This window comes from Triticum dicoccoides, chromosome 5A (genome assembly GCF_002162155.2).
Source record: "Triticum dicoccoides isolate Atlit2015 ecotype Zavitan chromosome 5A, WEW_v2.0, whole genome shotgun sequence".
Classification (NCBI taxonomy): Eukaryota; Viridiplantae; Streptophyta; class Magnoliopsida; order Poales; family Poaceae; genus Triticum; species Triticum dicoccoides.
The window spans coordinates 598572196-598591503 of NC_041388.1; the positions used below are offsets into that span (position 1 = coordinate 598572196).

Here is a 19308-nt window from a genome sequence, read left to right on the forward strand (position 1 = left end):
CTTTTTTCCTTTCATGGGAGGCACGGTCTTACTTCCGTGCCTCTCGGAAACGGAAAAACACGTTTTTTCCTTCCGCAAGAGGTATGCTTTTGCTTCTGCGAGAGGCACGACCATGCCTCTCCGAAACGGTTTTTGGAAAGAAAAAAAGGTGCTACCGGTTTGGATTTTTCGTGAAAAAAAGTCGTCAAAACATATCAACATGGACCTAATTTTGAAGATCTCGACACAATGAATCCAACGGAGAAAGCGGTTCGAGATTTGGACGCACGGTTTAAGAGATAAAATATTTTGAATAAACGAATATACGAAAAAAAAAGAAAAACTCTCAGGTCGCAACCTGGAGAGATGAGAGTAATCTTTGAAAGAAGTACTCCTTAATTAGTGATTTTGTTTTTCTTTCGCCCGCGTCACACGCCCAAAAACTAAACTTCTTCTCCTAGTGAAAATGACTATGTTTTTGGGTATACTAAAAATGATTTTTTGTGCGGTTAAACCAAGCTTCATTACTCATAATCCACATGGTGTGGAACACAAATCGGATTATGGGGTTGCCCTAGCTAGACATGTCCTTCATCGAGAGAATTTGCCAACTTGACTAACCTATCCGCATCCATATTAGATGCTCTACATTCAAAAGAGAAAATTTACAATTAAAAAATGTAGCTCGTTGGTTGATCTCTAATATGATTGATCCATGCTCTCCACCGGACTGTTTGGCAATGTCATTGATCATTTGCTTTGAGTCAGAGGCTATGATGAAGTTGTTCAGTAGCGAGTCCTTGACGAGCGCTAAACCTTCCCGACATGTTATGACCTCAAGTGTCGCGACATCCACCGTTCCTGCAATCACCAAGACCGAGCTTCCAATGGAGTTGCCAGTCTCATCAGGACACACAACAGCCGCTGCTCCCCGGACATGGCTTCTAGATATCGGAGCGTCCACGTGAATCTTGGTGAAGCCCTGTGGAGGCGTTTTGTAGGTACGGTCGGTGATGTACCTCGCTGCTATACATTCTTCTTTGGCAATAGTTCCAGATCAGCCAAGAAACGTGCACTAAATTGTATACTGAAAATGATTATTTTTGTCCTATCGCTGTAAGTGCACCTTGCCCACCCCCGAAAAAAAACTGGGCCTGCCTAATCAATTTTATCTGGGCCTTGCATGCCTATAGAGCGATCAAGACGGCCCAATCAGAGCCGCATCCCGCAGGCCTTTTCTCCCGCCCGCGGGGCGCGCCCAAAAGCTTCCCAATTCCCGCTCCGCGTCGCCATTCCCCTTCTACTACTCCGTTCTGTGGATCCTAGGGTTCCGACGACCTCCCCGCGCCGCCGGCCGCCACTTAGCGCCCGCGTCCGCACCCGCCGCCATGTCCCAGCCAATCACCCCTCGCCGCACCACCCGCGGTGCCGCCCCCGCTCCCGATTCGCCGGCCTCCCCTCCCAAATCCAGGCCCAAATCCTCCCACCGACGCCAACTCCTCGCAGCCGCCGCCGAGCCAAACGAGAGCAAATCCCTCGACGCGCTCCTCGATGCGCTGCCAGGCCGCCGCGCGCAGGCGACGGACCTCCTCCGGCTCCTCGCGCCCGCCCCCGCGCTCCCTCTCCTGCTCCACGGCGGCGCCGCCACCGGCAAGACGCGCGCGCTCCTCCTCGCGCTGCGCCACCTCCGCCCCAGCCCGCGCCTCGTCTACGCCGCGCTCCGCTCCCTCCCCTCCCCTCGCGCGCTCTTCGCCTCCATCCTCTCCCAGCTCAACGCGCTCTCGTCCTCGAGCTCGTCGCGGCAGCGCGTCCCTGACAAGCCATCCGACTTCATCGCTGCGCTCCGCGACGCCCTCGCTGGCGCTGTTGCGCAGGGCGAGCTTGTTTATCTGGTGTTCGACAACCTGGAGGTTGCCAGGGGCTGGGACAAGGGCGGCCAGCTCCTTTCCCTTCTCCTTCGCCTGCACGATCTCCTCCGGTTACCGCAGGTCGTGCTCGTGTACGTGAGCAGCGCAACGCCTGACGCCTACTACACCATGACTGGCTCTGTTGAGCCGAATCATGTTTACTTCCCGGATTACACGGTGGATGAGGCCCGCGACATCCTGATGCGGGGCCAATCCAATCCGAAGCTGTACTCATCGTTCCTGGGGTAATGCACTTCTTCCTTCCTCTGTGTCGGCTTAATCCTGCTTCGGATGGATTGTGGCGTATTTCGCATCATGAGCAGCATACTTAATGAAGTTTTTTCTTTTGTTCTTCGGATGCTTTGGGCAGTGTGGTGCTGAAGCCATTATTCCGGGTGACAAGGAGGCTTGATGAGCTGGCAGCACTGCTGGAGCCACTTTTCAGGAGGTACTGTGAGCCATTGGGGGACTTGCAGGCGGTTCCTGATGAGGCTATGAGGAGGCGATTGTTTGAGCATTTGCAACCACATTTGGCTGTGGCGTTGAATGAGACATTCAGTGTCCCCATGAGAGCTTCAGTGGAGAAGTGCAAAGATGACAGTTCTGGTGGAAAGGCTAGTGTTAGAAGGCAGTTTGGTGGTAGAGATGGTCTCTCGAGTGAATTGGAGTTCCACATGTCCGTATCAGCGAAATACCTACTGTTATCTGCTTTCTTGGCTTCAAGGAACCCTGCTACTCTAGATGCGGCTTTGTTCGATTCCACTGGAGGATCCGATACCCGTAACCGCAAGAGAAAGTATGCCACATGATATCATTTCTAGGCTCGCCCAAACTTTGGAGACATTTTAGATGTTAACGTTGCTGTTTTTTAATGCAGGAGCTCCCAGGCCTCAATAGACAGAAAGGATACCATGGCTGAAGAGATACTTATGAAAGGTCCTGGCACATTTCCTCTTGAGAGGCTCTTGGCCATATTTCAGTGCATCACATCAGTATCAGAAGATGTGCTTGATGAAGTTGAATGCCCAGACAGTATGATGGCCGGAAGTGGAACGAATGCTTTGATGTCAGATGTTCTGCTACAGTTGTCAACGCTGTGCAATTCTAATTTCCTCTCTAAAAGTCGGAGCTGCCCATTAGAAGGCTCAGCTAGATATCGATCCAACATCGATGAAGATTTAGCTCTCAAGGTGAATATCTCATAACATTCATTTGTAACATCTACCGTATAGTACCACTGTGTGTTTAAATACTCTTATATTGTGCTCTCAGTTTTGTGAATGCTTACTTTATTATTTCACAGGTTGCCAGGAGTGTCGGTTTCCCTCTCTCAAAGTACATGTACAGAAGATAGCCTTTTGATCTGTAGTCTAGGCAACAGAAACTACTTTTGATTGCTCTAGATGCTAATATGATCTGCTGAGATCTGTTCAGTTGCCTTGATTGTAGAGTGTTGAGGCAAGTGTTGGATGCCCCTTGTTGCTTTAAATTTCTTAGCTTATTCTTTCCCTTGAAAGATTGAGTATGGTACTCAGCCCTAAATTTTATGTACCTGTTTGTCTGTGAGCTTCCAATGTCCCATGACTTGTATTATCTCGGCTATTTGATTTGATTATCAATATGCGGTTGTAACAGGATTTTTTTGTCTAAATTGCCAAAAATTATTTCTTCAAAATCTCCATGTAAAGACCATTACTGTCAATATGCAATAGCACAATTCTGACTTTGCAGATCATTCCCACTTTTTTTAATGAGTTACTTTTATCTGTATCTCGTTCATTACCAAATTTTTGTACAACCAATCCCTGTTCCAGTGGAACCATTTGAACCACCACTGCTTCTTTTCATGTCAAATGCTGCATATTTAAAATTTCACATTTAGCTCTTGAGGTGTATGTGTATCGCCCCTGTCAGCCGATTAAACATTGCACATTCTTTTTAGTTTCAAGGGGCTATTATGTATTTCACTCTACACCTTTATCTGAAAATTTGATTCATATACCGTCTCTAGATGCGTGGACAGTTTAAAAAGTTTGTGCATTTAAAGTTTCACTAAATTATCCCATTTTGTTGAAGAAACACATGCAATATACAACCACTGACCCAGTCCTCCATTAGTCAATTGAGCTGCATGCCGACATCTCTAACTTTGGTGATTTCTTCTGTGAAGAATAAAGTAAAATCACTAAAATTCTTGATTTCATGTATACAATGATGAAGCCAAACTACCTTTATTTTACCAACCATCGTACTTCTGTACAGACTGATGGTCTACATTTTTGGCACATGCTTCATCCTGCATAGTTAACACAAGCTATGGAGCATCTCCCATCCACATTTATCTGCATATGGCGAATTCTTTGTTTTACTAATGCATTCTGACTGGCTGGTTTGAGGTTTACCAGTGACACATAACGGGGCCCTTCATGATTGATCGATTGACAGTGCTTTGATGTGACGGCTAATTAATCTTTCCTTTAAAAGCACAACCTCTCTGATCAAGTAGACCAGTCAAGATAAATACAAGGTATGATCTTTGCCCTCCAAATACTTCTCTCTAACAAGATGGTATTGTACCATCATTTCAGTGGCATATTTTTCAATTTCGTTGCAAAGCAGGATGTTGAACTCTCATGATAAATTTAGTATTGAGAACTACCTGCAAGAATTGTATGCTCCAATTACCATGCCATATACTCGCTTATAAGCTTGTGGGTGTTGAACTTCCCCAAGCTGCATTGAAGCAGTTATTGAGGGCTTATGATACTGAACAGAAACAATTTATGCTAATGGTTAAAGCAGAGCACTGAATGTAGGTGCTGTTCTTATTTTTCTCGAGGTATTTAAATTAATGGTATTCCCTAGCTGTCTGGTAGTGTTCAATTGCAGTTATATGGTAGTACTAACTAACTATTACATGAATGTGGAAGTAAGGGCTGTTTGGCACTATTGTGCACTCAGAAAATTTATGTTGCAATATCGTTCTTGGATGTGGCCATCGTTGACTGTTCATAACTGGCTTTACAAGTTACAACTACCTAGCTTCCTGCAAAGCATAACGCTACATAACACCATGTCACCATGGTTCCAAAATGAACCTGAAAAGAGTATGATGCCATAGTTGTTTGCATTTGGGTGGTACAAGGGGACATCTTAAGATGCTTCTATGCTGATATAGGTAGCTGTGTGGTACAATTTCTACTCTTTTCACCTAGCCATTCTACTCGGTAACATTTTCTACGTTGGAATGATCTGACAGTATTACTTACATTCAGCTGATGATGGAATTACCTTACCTCCAAGCATCAAATAATAATCAGGATTAGCAGAACCTGATGGCATGGTTTAGTTTACAAACTGTCTTACAATGTCCCCTAATTGCATAAAACATACATCCTTTATCATAACACACAATGGCTGGATGCTCAAGTAAAACAAATACATAAAATGCATTTTCTGCTGTTAGGAGCCTATCACAAATTCTTCCTGTACCATATATATCAAGGCAAAATCCCTTCTACTAAAGTGTACTAGAGATTTCTGCATGGGATCAGACAAGATATTACAGTACCTCCTTAATACCCTTACATACTGTGATGTCACCATGGTATCTTCATCTTCCTTGGACATAAGATGGGATAGCATTACCAGATTTCTCCATGCTATCCACATTGGTCACCTCCAAGCTCTTCATTGCGATCCCATCACTGGTGCCGTCAACGACATCACCCTTCTCTTGAAGTTGCAAGGCAAATTCAAGTTTCCATAGCACGTCTCCCATTGTTGGCCGGTCGACTCCATAGTCAGCAAGGCATTTCTCTGCAGCCTCAGCAAACATCTCAAGTGAATCAGACCTGATTTGTCCTGCAATATTGGGATCAATTATTCTGCCAAGCTCCCCCTTGCGGTGCCATGTACGGGCCCACTCTGCCAGATTCACTTGGTCTCTTGGAAGGGCTGGATTGATGGCTGGCCTTGCACACAGCACTTCAAAGAGTACCACACCAAAAGAGTATACATCAGACTTATCTGTCAGCTGTTGACGTCTGAAGTACTCTGGATCAAGATACCCAAAGCTTCCTTTGACAGCAGTGCTCACATGAGTTTGTTCGAGGGATGGAGCATCTTTTGATAGGCCAAAATCAGCAACCTTGGCGACAAAATTTTCATCAAGTAGGATGTTGGTAGTCTTGACATCACGGTGAATTATGCCCTGAGCTGAACCTGTATGAAGATAATGCAGACCCTTTGCTGCCCCAATGCAAACTTCAAGGCGCTGCTTCCAAGAGATAGGCTTGATGTTTGTGTCACCATACAGATGATCCCTTAGTGGACCATTTGACATGAACTCATAAACTAATATCATCTCGTTGTTCTCATCACAACAGCCAATGAGTGAAACCAGGTGGCGGTGGCGAAGTTTAGATAACATTTGAATTTCAGTCAGAAACTCATTCATACCTTGATCAGATGATGGATTGCCTCGCTTGATAGCCAGCTGTGTGCCATCTTCAGTAGCACCAAGATAAACTTTTCCGAAGCCACCAACACCAATAACACCCTTTTCTTCAAAGTTTTTCGTGGCTTTCTGAATTTCGACGAAGGTGAAATAGCGTCCCAATCCATAAGCACTGGATGCAAACACGCTCGAAAATCCACTCTTGGTCCTTGTGGAGCCAAAGTGATTTCTGGAGAGCCTGCTGCAACTGCTCATGAAGCTCGAGGACGAGTTCAGTGGAAGAAACCAAGAATGGAAGCTGTTTGTCCTCTGCCATTCCGGTTTACGGTTTCGCCTGTAGCATATAACTACAGCCAATGCAGCTGTTGCTGCCAAAGCAAATGCTATGCCAGTCAGTGTTGTCTTACTAACTTCTGAGCTTGTTTTTGGTGAAAAAAGGCCATCTAAGCTGCTTGCTTCATTGCTTATCTTCATGATCTCAAGGCCATTAAGGATGGCATTGGGGTCGCCGGAGTCGATTGTGTTTGGGCCAACCTGGACTAGAAGGGTGGAATTGATGATGCTGGAAGACTCAGCAATCAAGTCCTTGTAGTAGGCTACTGCAAGCCCCATCGTCAGGCTCGATAGATCAAGGTTGGCAACAGCCATCATGCCATTAATATAGACATTGAAGTAGAGGCTATTGAGTGTCTTGCTGACAATGTCGCTGAAATGTAGGCGGATAAGGTACCTGAATCCTGGCTCTGCAACCATTTGCCATGTTATGTTGAATCTTGCATTTGTGATATTTGTTGATGCCATCTGCTGTGCTGTTGAGTAGATGCTTGCTGGAGCGATGAGGGGTGTGAGAGTCTTGTCATCAGGGTACTTGATGGTTCTAGGAGGAACCCAAGCTGCCTCTGCTGCTGCCTCAAGCTTCAGAAAGGGTGCATCTGGCTGCCAGGTTCTGCCTAGTGTGTCATTAAACGATGTAACCAGTGCACCGCCCATGTTCAGCCGGTAGACAACCTGCAATGCATTGTTGGATATGTCAAACTGGTCCTGAGGACCCATTCTGGTGGTGGTATTTGGAATAAGGCTTGGTGGGGCTGAGACAACCTCGATAGCATTGATGAATGCTATCGAGTTTTTCTTTGGGGTAAAGATGATCTTTAAGTTGTCTCCCTGTGCTGACACAAGATACTCCCTAAACACAGGGTTTGGAGGACTGGCTATGAAGGAGAAATCATGGAGAAGGACCATGCTATCAGTGGACACGGAAAATGTTGCAGTGGTGAGGTTGTATTGGCTATCGGTGATAGGTAAGAAGTAGAGCCGGATCCAATGTCGACCAGGCTGGGAGATGAAGAAGCTATAGGTTGAGATATCAGAGAATACTCTTGCATCAAGGTAAAGTGGGGATAATGGTGAAGCAGAAGCCAGGGATGCTTTAGCGGCGATCTTGATGTCCGTCGGGGTTGACAGAAATGACACCGACTCAGGATCAGAGCGGAATGTCCTGCCATCGTCAACCTGCACAGCAGCGGATGCCCCGCAGCTGAGGAGGTAGTTGTCTTGAGGCACGAACCGATCTACTTTTGATGCAATTGCATTGGTGGTGGCTACACGAATAATGGAAAGGATGAAGAGGATCAAGAACATCGGCACTCTCTTGCACGGAGCCATGCTTCTGGCCAAAATTGCCAATGCTGGCATCAAAAGCACCGGCTTGCAGCAAGAGCTATTGGTGGCCTCTCATGGGAGGAGGGAAGTGCTCTTTTGGATTGGAGAGAGGGAAAGGACGCAGGGATGGATGAAGCAGTCTTTTATTGATTTTCGTAATAGAGGAGATGTTGGTTGGATGCACGTCCAGCTGAGAATCAGTCCGCGTTTTTAAATATCATGCCGAATGAGCAACTTATTAGTATATCTGCATTTCTTTGTGGAGCTCCTCCACAGAAATGACAGGTGGATGCCTTACTGTGCTTTGACAGGAAGCAGGCCGACCAACACAATCGCTGCAAAGCACCGCAGCTAGACAAGAATCAGTCAAGCAGAACTGTGCAGATATCATATCTATATATTGAGATCGCTGAATCTCAGTGGTTATTCAATTCGATCTCCGAGGTCTTACATCTTTATCTGACGATATCTTTCGCTGGCGGGCTTGATGTAGGATATTAAATTAGTGGGCAGACTAACAGTATATTTACAGCTGAAATAAACACTTTTAACAACGAGGCTAGGTTGTCAGCACTCAGCACAGCTGTTCCTAACGGAATTTTAATTGTCCCACCATTGCTCTAAACGCCATGGCTGTGCCATATGGTGTAGTATGTTTTTATCTTTTACTACTTTTTTGCCTTCCTTGGATATGGTTTGGTTCCAGAAATCATGCGGGGCTATTTGAGAATATTCTGGCCTGTCAGTCCTGGCATCAAACAAATTAACCTTTCCCAGAAGAACATTTTCACTGATCTTGCTCCTTGTCAATTTGGCATGAGCATCAGTATTGTTCCAGCAAATTGTGCTGCCCAAGTTCTAGGCCATGTCTCCAAGACGGGTATAATAGGCCATATGTTGTTATTAGTCTAAGAAGAAAGACTAAACACGATTCGTTCTTGTATCGACGGGCGCTGAACTGTAGACGTGGGAGCCTCGCAGATGTCGAATACCCTGAGACAGCTGCATCGGTGCATCACGTAAGTGGCAGCCCATTCTCTCTGTTTGACCAGCGAAATAGTGGGATTCCAATCACTTCGGTGGTGCTTATCATACTTCTTGCTTATATAGAAATGCAACCCAATCATTGCATTGTTTATCTACAGTACTTTTGTGCTGTCAGAACCTGCGATCATCATCATTAATGAAATGGAATAAAGATTGTGTCTGCACTCCCCGCAAAAAGAAAAGAAAAATTGTTTCTGCACGTCTATAATTTCTTCCCACGGTATAGATTTTTTTTAGCAAACGGTATCAATTTCTTGCACGGTTTGGTTGCAGCTGGGCTGGACGTGGCTTGATGTTCTGCGGCCTCATTCTAAGCCCATTGTATTGGGCCTATCTTAAGTAGACCTGGAACTTCGACTTAAAAAAGTGCCCCGTCGCTCAAAAAAAATGCCCCTAAAAAAAGCTGAAAAAAGAGTAGACCTAGAACTCTCCAAGTGTTGCAGAATTTTTAGCTGAGGCATTGGCATTCTTTAACTTTTTATCTTAAGATAGGATGCTATCTAAAACAAGAACCCTATGATGTTATTATCTTTTAAAGTTTTTTTGTGGGTTTTTATTGTAGGGAACTTCGAGAGCTTTATTCATATAAGAGCATTCTCTGGGCAGTCAGCCAATAAATAGGCTGCTTACCAGGAAGCTGGGAGTAACTTCCAGCCAGCTTTCTATCACAGTCACCGTACAAGCATGCTTAGCACATAGATGAGCTGGATAGTTAGCTGACCGGATTACATGCTGAATAACAAAAGTAGAAAAATTACAAACTAGCTCTTCAATTTCTGAAAGAAGCGGAGCCACAACCGAAAGGGAGTTGTGGCGATTTTCCCAGAGTTCTGTAACCTCTAGACAGTCTGTTTCGATGATCACCTTTTGGAAGCCTTTAAGATTTGCGAAACGCACACCTTCACGTACCGCCATGGTCTCGGCTATAAGTGGATCTGTAACACCCAATAGAGGTTTACTCCATGCTCCCAAAAAAGTGGACATCGATCGGGCCACACCACCCGCACCACCATTGCCTTCGCCCAAATGAATAGATGCATGGGTGTTAATTTTTACCATGTTCCCACCAGGGGGTCGCCACCCATATCCTGGCAGTATTTTAATGTGCTGCCGAGAAACATCAAGAAGCGCAAGGGCTTCTTTTGTAAGCCTCACCGAGTGAGCCGGGTTGAGTGATTCCTATTCATGATTGATACGGTTCCGCGACTGCCAAATGGACCACATGACAGTAACCTGTGAATTGTTGGTCACAAAGAATATCCTCAGACACAAGTGTCTGGGTGGAGCCGAGGTAGCTGGAAGTCAAACAACGATTGAGCTTCAACCCAAAAACATTTTGCATGCGAGCACTGGAGTAGAGCATGAACAAGCCCTCTTCCATTGCCATGCAAACTCTGCATCGTCCCAGATTTTGGATATGCCGATTTCTCAAGGTGCATTCGTCAGGTAATATGCCTTTCAGAACACGCCACCAAAAGACCCTCACCTTGGGGATAACATTCAATTTCCAAAGAGCACACCACAACTGATGTTCATCAATGGAGGTACCGGTACTCGTCCCTTCATCTCGAGACAAATGCTCTTTTTGATTCATAAGAGAATGGTACGCCGACTTGACAGTGTATGTGCCGGATTTTTCATGAGCCCAAGCAAAGAAATCTGCACCACCTCCTTGACACAAAGGAATGTCGAGGATCACATCAGCGTCGGTAGGGATGAACAGGTCACGAACTAACTCCACTTTCCATGTCCAGTTCTCAGCATCAATCAGGTCACTGACAAACTCGACATTAGTATTCTCAGGCTTGGACATGGGAGTCATAGAAATGGTGGAGGGAATCCACCGATCATTCCAAACTGAGATGGTTGACCCTGAACCCACTCGTTTGATCAGTCCAGTATCAAGTGCCGCCCTTCCTGCCACTATGGCTCGCCAAGTGGCTGGTGCAGTTTTGGGTACAGTGGCTAATTGGAACTCGTTATCTGGAAAGTACTGCCCTTTGAGAACTCTGGTGCAGAGGGAATCGGGGTTCATCATGAAACGCCAACCATGCTTCCCTAAGAGTGCCAAGTTAAATTGTCGCAAGTCACGAAAACCCATGCCGCCCTTGCACTTGGGGTTCTGCGGGTTACTATGGCGTTATTCTTACAGGTGATACTGTATTGTCCATATACAGTCAAAAATAAAAATAAATTAAAAGGCTTGAAAGAGCAATTTCTGTTAACGTGTTTGCTCAATCCCTTTTTACAAGTTTCTAAACGAGGGCAGAACAGCATTTCTTCTTCTTCCTTTTCCCAACGTCGAGCCAAGCAGGCAATCGAACGGAACGGCCACCCCGTGATCCGTTGGGCCATACCTGCACCAAAACAAGACAAATCTCCCGCAGATAAACCCAAACGGAGCCAGCCCAGCTCCGGCGACCAGAAAACACCAACACAGGCAAGGACAAGCTCATAGTCTCTCCCCCCCTGATCCTGATGTCAACGTGTGTATAATTAACCAGCTAAATCCGTGCGACATCGCTCTCATCCCACATGAGCTCCCTCACAAGCTGCTAAAACCACGAGCCCCTAGCCGTGCCGAAATGGGGCCCTACTAACTGGACTTTACTCTCGTCCCGTGCCTAATGATTGCCTACTTGTATCACTACTAATAACACAGCACACACATCTCGCGGATCATCCGTTTGGATCCTGGATTGTGATCTACTAGCAGTGGTTGCTGTCCGGTCCTCAGCCATTTTTGTAGCCCGTCCAAATCGCCGGAGCTGTATGTTCTAACAAATTGTGACTGGGATGTACGAGCAGAGTACTGCTGCCCTGGGCCTGTTGAGGACTACTGTTTTGGTTCTTTGTGTCACAAGAATCAAACGATGTGTTGATTGTATATATAAAATTGGAAATTTTGGCTTGTCGTCAATGGTGAATGATGGGTCACTGTTGGACGATCGTTGATTATCATGGCATGAAGAACGCTTAATTGGCAGGGGCATCTTCCGGTACGGATCCTTCGGGAGCCCTGTTTGCGCTCTATTTGTGATGGGCCCCTGCTTGTAATCCAAAAGTTCGAGTTAAGAAAAGCTCGTAAGCTGCCTACCTGCTTGCGAGTCGACATCTTAGAGTAAGGGTAATGATAGCTTAGCTAGCTTTGCTCGATTGGAAGGCAGAACTATTTGACTTGGTTCGGTTTAGGTCCCTCAAGTGTAGTCGAGTCAGCAAGCGTTGATTGTAATAACATTATGATTAAGACAAGTTGTTCACAACAACAACAACAACAACAACAACAACAACAACAACAACAACAACAACAACAACAACGACAACAACAACAACAACAACAACATTGGTGCCGCGGTGTCCTGCGTGCGAGCGTGTCAAAAAATGGGGGAGTTCAATTTCATCTGCCCTTCTCGCAAAAAGCAAAAAAAAAGAAGAAGAACATATGTCCTTTCTTTCATCACCACTTTTTTTAAAAATGCACGGAACCTTTTTTGTTTGGAACAGATAAGACATTAGTAGGAAAAAAAATAAACCAGGGACAATAGGAAACGCTGATCACCGTGATCTGATCGTGTTTAGGGTTTTGTTCGTCGGGAAGAAAAGGAATAATGTTTGGACTGTGCGGTTATGTTTGCATGATTCGGGTGCATTGCATCTCCACAAGATTCTGAGCCCGTGCTCTGCCGTCTCAGTTAGGCCAACAAATTAGAGTAGAATTTACGCTCTGACTATGAGTGTGATCTGACTTTGCACCCAACTTGTTAAGCATGCTCTTGACCACCAATCAATAGATCGTCCGTCACTCTCTCGTGCTAGTAGTACCACATGGGTCTGCATAATCTATTCTTTCTTTACTTAAAAGGACTGATAGTTCTTCTAATCCTTATCTCTTGCTAGTACCATAGAAAAATGCATTGTGAGCCTGTATATAATCTCTCAAAAATGACATCTCGTACGTAGGCAGTAGTACCTCTAGAGGGCTGCGCCTATATATTTCGCATGCCATGATTGCACATCCACACCACGTCGAAATACGACAGCAGGGATGAAGGTAGAAAAGAGGCAGGCGGCAGACGACATGGACGGCGACGCGTGCGAGATTGGAACTTGGACGGACGTACGCGACAGGCGGCGACGACCCGAGGACGACGACGCCTTCTTCCAGGCCTTCTCGGGCGTGTCGGCTTTGACCCCACGGTTTCCGAGGGCCCCGGCGGGAGAAAAATAGCGGAAGCCCACGGGAGCGGCCCGAGGCGCGAGCCCACCTAGGCTGCTTGTTCGTCGGCCCTGTATGATGACGAGCGCGAGCGAAGCTCTCCCGTAAGAGAAAAATGGAGGGAAGCGACAAGTCCTACGCACGCATGTCTCCTCCGTGGGCCCGGGGCGCGTCCGGTTGTTTGTTTTTCGTCGTCGACGAGGCGAGGACAAGGCTAGAGTTTTATTTTCTTTTCTTGAAAAGGACAAGGCTAGAGTTAACTCGACCGACCAAACACGCAAAGCGTTCGGTTATTCGGTTTTTATAAGGTTCGGGTCTATATGGTTTTTGATTTGTACGGTATTGATATTTTTGCAAATACGGTTTAATTTCAATATATACCATAATAGCCAAAGTTGACGTAAATTAAAAAATGACATGATAATATTTTATAAATTTACGACTCAAAATACATACATTTATATATACAAAAACAATATATATAACTATATATGCATGGCTGATCGTGCATGCAAATGTGCACTGCACACTTTGCGTTGTTTATAGACGTGCTTAACATTTTGTTCTGGCCATGATTGAGCTTTCTATTCACCTGCAAAAGAAAAAAACCTTTCTATTGCTCTTAATGCCATAGCTACAAATAACTTGGAAGGAATCCTGCTTGGACCAAATTGCCCTTCTATCCACTCCTTGTTGTTTGCACATGGTCTTCTTGTGCGTGGTAAAGCAAGTTGGCAGAAAGAAAACTCGATAGCTCAAATCATTTCTCACTTTTGTCATACCTCAGGTCAGACTCCTAATTAGTCAAAATAGTTTTTTTAGTGATAATGTTAATTATGCTTTGATTCAGAACATTAAGGCTATATTCCCTGTTAATGACATGGATGCCTCTTTTACCCATGTTGATCATCCTCTCATCCTCCTTGCTAAGAACAGAACTGTAGCTTACAATTTGTTCTAGATAAATTTGTTGCTAAGCTTCCAGCCTACAAAGCTAATGTTCTCTCTCATAGTGCGAGGCTTGAACTCATTAAATTTGTTTTTTTTGCTATTCTTGTCTACTATATGTCAAACATCCTCTTTACTAAAAAGTTCATTGCAAAACCGACTGTCATTATTAGAACTTTTTAGTGGACAGGGATTGCCAAAGACGTATACCTGGCCATGGGAAACCTGGCCCGATCAGACCCACCCGAAATAGCCTGACCCGGCCTGGCCCGACCTTGCCCACGGGTCGGGCATGGGCCTAGATTTTGAGCCCGAATTCCAGGTCGGGTCGGGCTTAGACTTGACATATGTGCATTTTAGGGAAGAGGCCTGGCCTGAGGCCTGACAGGCTTTTCCACTAATGGGTCGGGCTTGGGCCTGAAATCTAGGTCCGAATGTCGGCCCGGGCCTGGCCCGGGCCTAGGTTTCCTGTTGCGGGCTTGTTTTGACTCGACCCAAGTTATGGACAGGTATAACTGAAGGTAATCACTCAAAAAGCCTTTGTCTTAGAGCTTGGAAGGACATATGTAGTTCTAAACATGCAGGAGGATTAGGAATTAGAAACTCGCAGGCTATGAACTAGGGTCTCATTCTTGCTGCTGCTTGGAGAATTTTGGACTCTCCCAACTCTCATCTTCATCTCATCCTCGAATACAAATATTTCAGCGACTCATCCATTTGGATAGCAGGCTTGAACATCCCTAAATCTGCTTTCTGGACTTCAGTTTTGAAAATACTCCCCAAACTAAAGGCTCATTCCTTTTATCATATTACTTAGGGTAATATTTCTTCATGGAGCACCCCCTGTGCACTCAATGGACCTCAATGTATGACCATCTTATCATTCAGCCACCAAACAACATCTATCCGGCTAAAGTGGATGACCTTTGGCTTCCCAACCAGAAATCTTGGAATGAACCCATCATTCACCAACTTTTCTATGAACCCACCACATCAGCCATCATTCAAACACCCATTCTCCAAGATGATGGGCCTGGCAATTTTTGCTGGGATCTTAATCCTAATGGTAAATGCAATTCAAAAATTACGTGTATGATTTGTTTGCAAGATATGCAGGTCTTACCAACCAATCAACCAACACAGATTTCCCAACAAACTAAAAGCATACTCCAGCAGGTTTGGAAAGACAGGTCCATTCCCCCCAAAATCAAAACTTTTGCTTAGAGATTATTTAGGAAAGCACTTCCAACAAGTATGAGAGCTAGCAAATTATCTTTCACATAAGTCAAACATGTTGCACATGAATTTCAGCCTGAAGATTGATTTCATTTATTCTTTCTCTGCCCTTTTGTTAGAGTGGCTTGGTATTCTTCCCCTTGTTTTTTAAAGACGGTTGTTCTTGTACAGGTCCATGACACCATTCAATATTTATTACAACACACATTATCTATGAATCATCCTTATGCTTCTATGCAGAATGTTTAAACTTTTTGTGGTGTACATGGAAGGTCAGGAAAGACCGTGTTATTTAGAGAAAGAACGGGGCTCCTCATCAGGTACATCAAATGGAGGAAGCAATTACTCTAACATAAAGATGGGAATAACAACAAAGCATCACTCCATCGGAGGTGCATGATCAACGAATCCGTTTAAACCATGGACGGCTATAATAGGGTGCTACTCTCTCTTCTGATCTCTTCTTTGCAGGTCCAATTTTTTTGTGATGCTACTTGGAAGCATCATTCCATACCAACACATATCTAGGCAATAAGAATTGGTGTATTTCTTTCTACCTGGTGGCGAGGTCAATAATAAGGTCATGATTCACACATCCATAGAACAATCCACCTCTCCTTTGATAGTAGAGGCAACTGCTCTCAACTTTGCAGCCATAGTGGCGAAGCAATTAAACATACAAGGAGCAACCTTCTTCACCGACAATCTCACCCTCGCCAAAGCTTTTGTTGTTAGGAACATCATTTCTCCTGATGTTATATGGGAAATAATGCACTAGTTGGTGGCTTTCTTTTGCAATACCAACTAAAAAAAGTATCCTGTTTATCATGTTAAGAGAGACCTTAATGGTGTTGCGCACGATTGCACTCATCATGCTCTATCTACTTGTGGGGAGCATGTCTATGCATGCAACAATCAGACACATAGGCATTCTTCATGTAGTTTTTTTTCTCTCTTGTTTCAGTTGGATTGCCAAGGCTATGTAATTCATGCTGTCGCGTGTACTTGAGTGTGGTGTTGAATGAAACAGTTGGCGCTTTGTGCGCCTCCCCTTTTCAAAAAAGAGGAAAATGATTACGTTGGACAATACCGATTGTCTACTTGTATGTTTTTTGCTCAAGAACTATAAATACATTTTAAATTTGGTAAACCGTTTTTTGGTATATACCATAAAACTGAAATTCAAATTGGTAAGGAAATTTCATACCATATCAAAAACCATAAAAACCATAAATTCGGTTTGGTTCGGTATATTCCAGTATGATTTTTCGGTTCGGTCCTAAAATGCACAGTGTGACTCAAACATGAACTCGAGCATCTAATTGCAAAGTCTAGGTATAGCTCCAGCGCACAAGCCAAGCCATACACCCCCTCCATTTTTAAAAGTGCAACACTCTGCGCCAATTGACCATCACAGGCTTGGTCCTCGTTCGAGCCATTCCATCAATATGGATGTGACCATGGGATCTTCCCCTTTTTTGTTCCTTTCATCTCGCGCAAACCGCATCTCATCACATACGCAAGGGGATAGTCAATGATGGCGCAAAAATTCTGGAGAGACTTCGTGGCCCACAGCAGTCTGGCTCTAACCCTTGCTTGCAGCAACAGTAGCTAGCCTCGCAACACCGCATCTCCGCTCGCTGGGTCGCCTCCACAACTCCATCATGGTGTCATTGCAGCATCATCCGCCAATATGGCAACTAGTCATAGCACCCCAGCCGGTAGCAGCAGGCACCGCTCGATGTTACAACATCACCGACGGTGTTGTGCCCATGGACTCATAGCACTGACTGCTTGTCATAAAACTCCGTGGTGTCCACCCCTCACCGCCCTTGTGCACGACAGTTGACAGCTGCAGCACTGCCGCACCGGGGTTGTAGCGTTTGCGCCAGTTGTTGCAGCTTTGCCGCTGGAGGTTGAGCTCTCCTGCTAGACGATTCTAGCAATTATTTGCCACGGTTGCAGTGACAACATCGGGAAGTTCAAACAATTTTTAGCTGGGGTTGTAGTGATGACAACGGCGAGTTCTGGCACATGATTACTACGTCTCCAGCATTCCGTTGTCATCGCCTCCAGCCACAATGGTTACCAGTTGCAGCACATGCAGCCGCTATATCCATTTTCATCCCCGGGGAGTATCCCAATTATCGTCACCTTCGGGTCTACGATCAGAACAATAACAGGTGCATATAACTTGCAAATAGGATCAATAACTCAAATATATTCATGAAAACATAATGGGTCTAGATCTGAAATCATGGCACTTGGTCTCTCATGACAAGCATTTAGCATAGCAAAGTCATAGCAACATCAATCTCAGAACATATTGAATACTAGGGATCAAGGCCCTAACAAGTTGAATCAATTACATGCGAGTCTCATCCATCTCCATCTACCTCCAGTATGCCTACAATGAAATTACTCACTCCCGATGGTGAGCATCATGAGGTTGTTGACGAAGAAGAAGGGTTGTTGATGACAGCGACGATGAATTTCCCCCTCTGGAGCCCTGAACGGACTCCAGACCAGGCCTCCCGATGAAGAATAGGAGGTGGTGGCAGCTTCGTATAGTAAAGCGCGATGAGATTTTCTCTTAGATTTTTTTCTTGAGAAGGCGGTACTTATGGACTTGGAGGTAGGGAACATGGAGTCTTGTGTGGCCCACAAGCTCAGGTGGCGCGCTCTAGGGGGCGAGCTTGTGGATCTGTGGTGGCCCCCTCTGGCAACTCTTTGCGCCAGTATTTTTTTATATATTTCAAAATTATTTTTCATAAAATTTCCTCCAATTCCGAGAACTTTTTATTTCTGCAAAAAAGCAACACCAAGGTAGTTGTGCTGAAAACAATGCCAGTCCGTGTTAATTTCAATCAAATCATGCAAATTAGAGTCTAAAACAAGAGCAAAAGTCTTTGAAAAAGTATATATTGGAGACATCAAAATACAATACTATAAAATCACACATAAATAGATATCAAAAGGATTCAAATACTTTCAATGAATAATCTGATCATAAACCCACAATTTATCGGATCCCAACAAACACATCACGAGAATTACATCGAAAAGATCTTTGAAGAGATAATTGTATTGAAGATCAGAGAGAGAGAGAAAGAGAGAGAGAGAGAGAGAGAGAGAGAGAGAGAGAGAGAGAGAGAAAGTCATCTAGCTATTGTTATGGACCCATAGGTCCAGTTGGAACTACTAACACATCATCATGGAGGCGGCAAGGTCAATGAAGATTGCCTCCCTAATGGTTTCCCCTTGCGGCAACTCAAAATGTGATCATAGAAGAACAGAGACTTGCGGCGGTAGAAGAATTGTTTCGGGTCTCGCTCTCGGGGTTTCAATTATTTGTGAATTATATAGTTGGAATTAGGGCAAACGGAGCCAAGGGGGCCTCACAAGCTCACATGGCGCGCTCTGATACGTCTCCAACGTATCTACTTTTCCTAACACTTTTCCTCTTGTTTTGGACTATAATTTGCATGATTTGAATGAAACTAATCCCGGACTGACGCTGTTTTCAGCAGAACTACCATGGTGTTGTTTTTGTGCAGAAATAAAAGTTCACGGAATGGAACGAAACTTTGTGAGGAATTTTTATGCAATAAATAAGAATTTCTAGAGTCAAGACCTGCCGGAGAGGGGCACCTGGGTGAGCACAACCCACTAGGGTGCGCCCCCTCTCCTGGCGCGCCCAAGTAGGTTGTCCCCACCTGGTGGCCCCGCAGACCATGAAACCAACGCTATAAAATCCTATTTTTTCCCAAAAAAATCAGGGAGAAAGAATTATCGCGGTCCATGAGACGGTGCCGCCGTCACCTCCTCTTCTTCATCGGGAGGCCGGATCTAGA

General features: G+C 45.0%; 2 protein-coding genes across 2 annotated transcripts; one reads left to right on the forward strand and one right to left on the reverse strand.

Moving 5' to 3' along the window:
* Window positions 1-1269: 1269 nt before the first annotated feature.
* Window positions 1270-3433, forward strand: LOC119303223 (origin of replication complex subunit 5-like). Its single transcript, XM_037580327.1, has 4 exons — window positions 1270-2131; window positions 2257-2682; window positions 2764-3076; window positions 3190-3433. Exons 1-4 carry the CDS (start codon window positions 1368-1370, stop codon window positions 3238-3240), a joined length of 1554 nt encoding a protein of 517 aa, XP_037436224.1. The 5' UTR covers window positions 1270-1367; the 3' UTR covers window positions 3241-3433.
* A 1839-nt stretch (window positions 3434-5272) lies between these two features.
* LOC119298014 (probable receptor-like protein kinase At5g61350) lies at window positions 5273-8052 on the reverse strand. Its single transcript, XM_037575566.1, has one exon. The coding sequence runs from the start codon at window positions 8038-8040 to the stop codon at window positions 5500-5502; it is 2541 nt and encodes an 846-aa protein (XP_037431463.1). The 5' UTR covers window positions 8041-8052; the 3' UTR covers window positions 5273-5499.
* Between the last annotated feature and the right edge of the window lie 11256 nt (window positions 8053-19308).

What these genes read in the sequence shown, in the direction of transcription:
- LOC119303223 (XM_037580327.1), top strand. Translation starts at nt 1,368, where the DNA reads ATGTCCCAGCCAATCACCCCTCGCCGCACCACCCGCGGTGCCGCCCCC. An exon ending in CTGTACTCATCGTTCCTGGG is followed by an intron (nt 2,132 to 2,256) that starts GTAATGCACTTC and finishes TGCTTTGGGCAG; the next exon opens with TGTGGTGCTGAAGCCATTAT. An exon ending in ACCCGTAACCGCAAGAGAAA is followed by an intron (nt 2,683 to 2,763) that starts GTATGCCACATG and finishes TTTTTAATGCAG; the next exon opens with GAGCTCCCAGGCCTCAATAG.
- LOC119298014 (XM_037575566.1), bottom strand. Translation starts at nt 8,040, where the DNA reads ATGCCAGCATTGGCAATTTTGGCCAGAAGCATGGCTCCGTGCAAGAGA.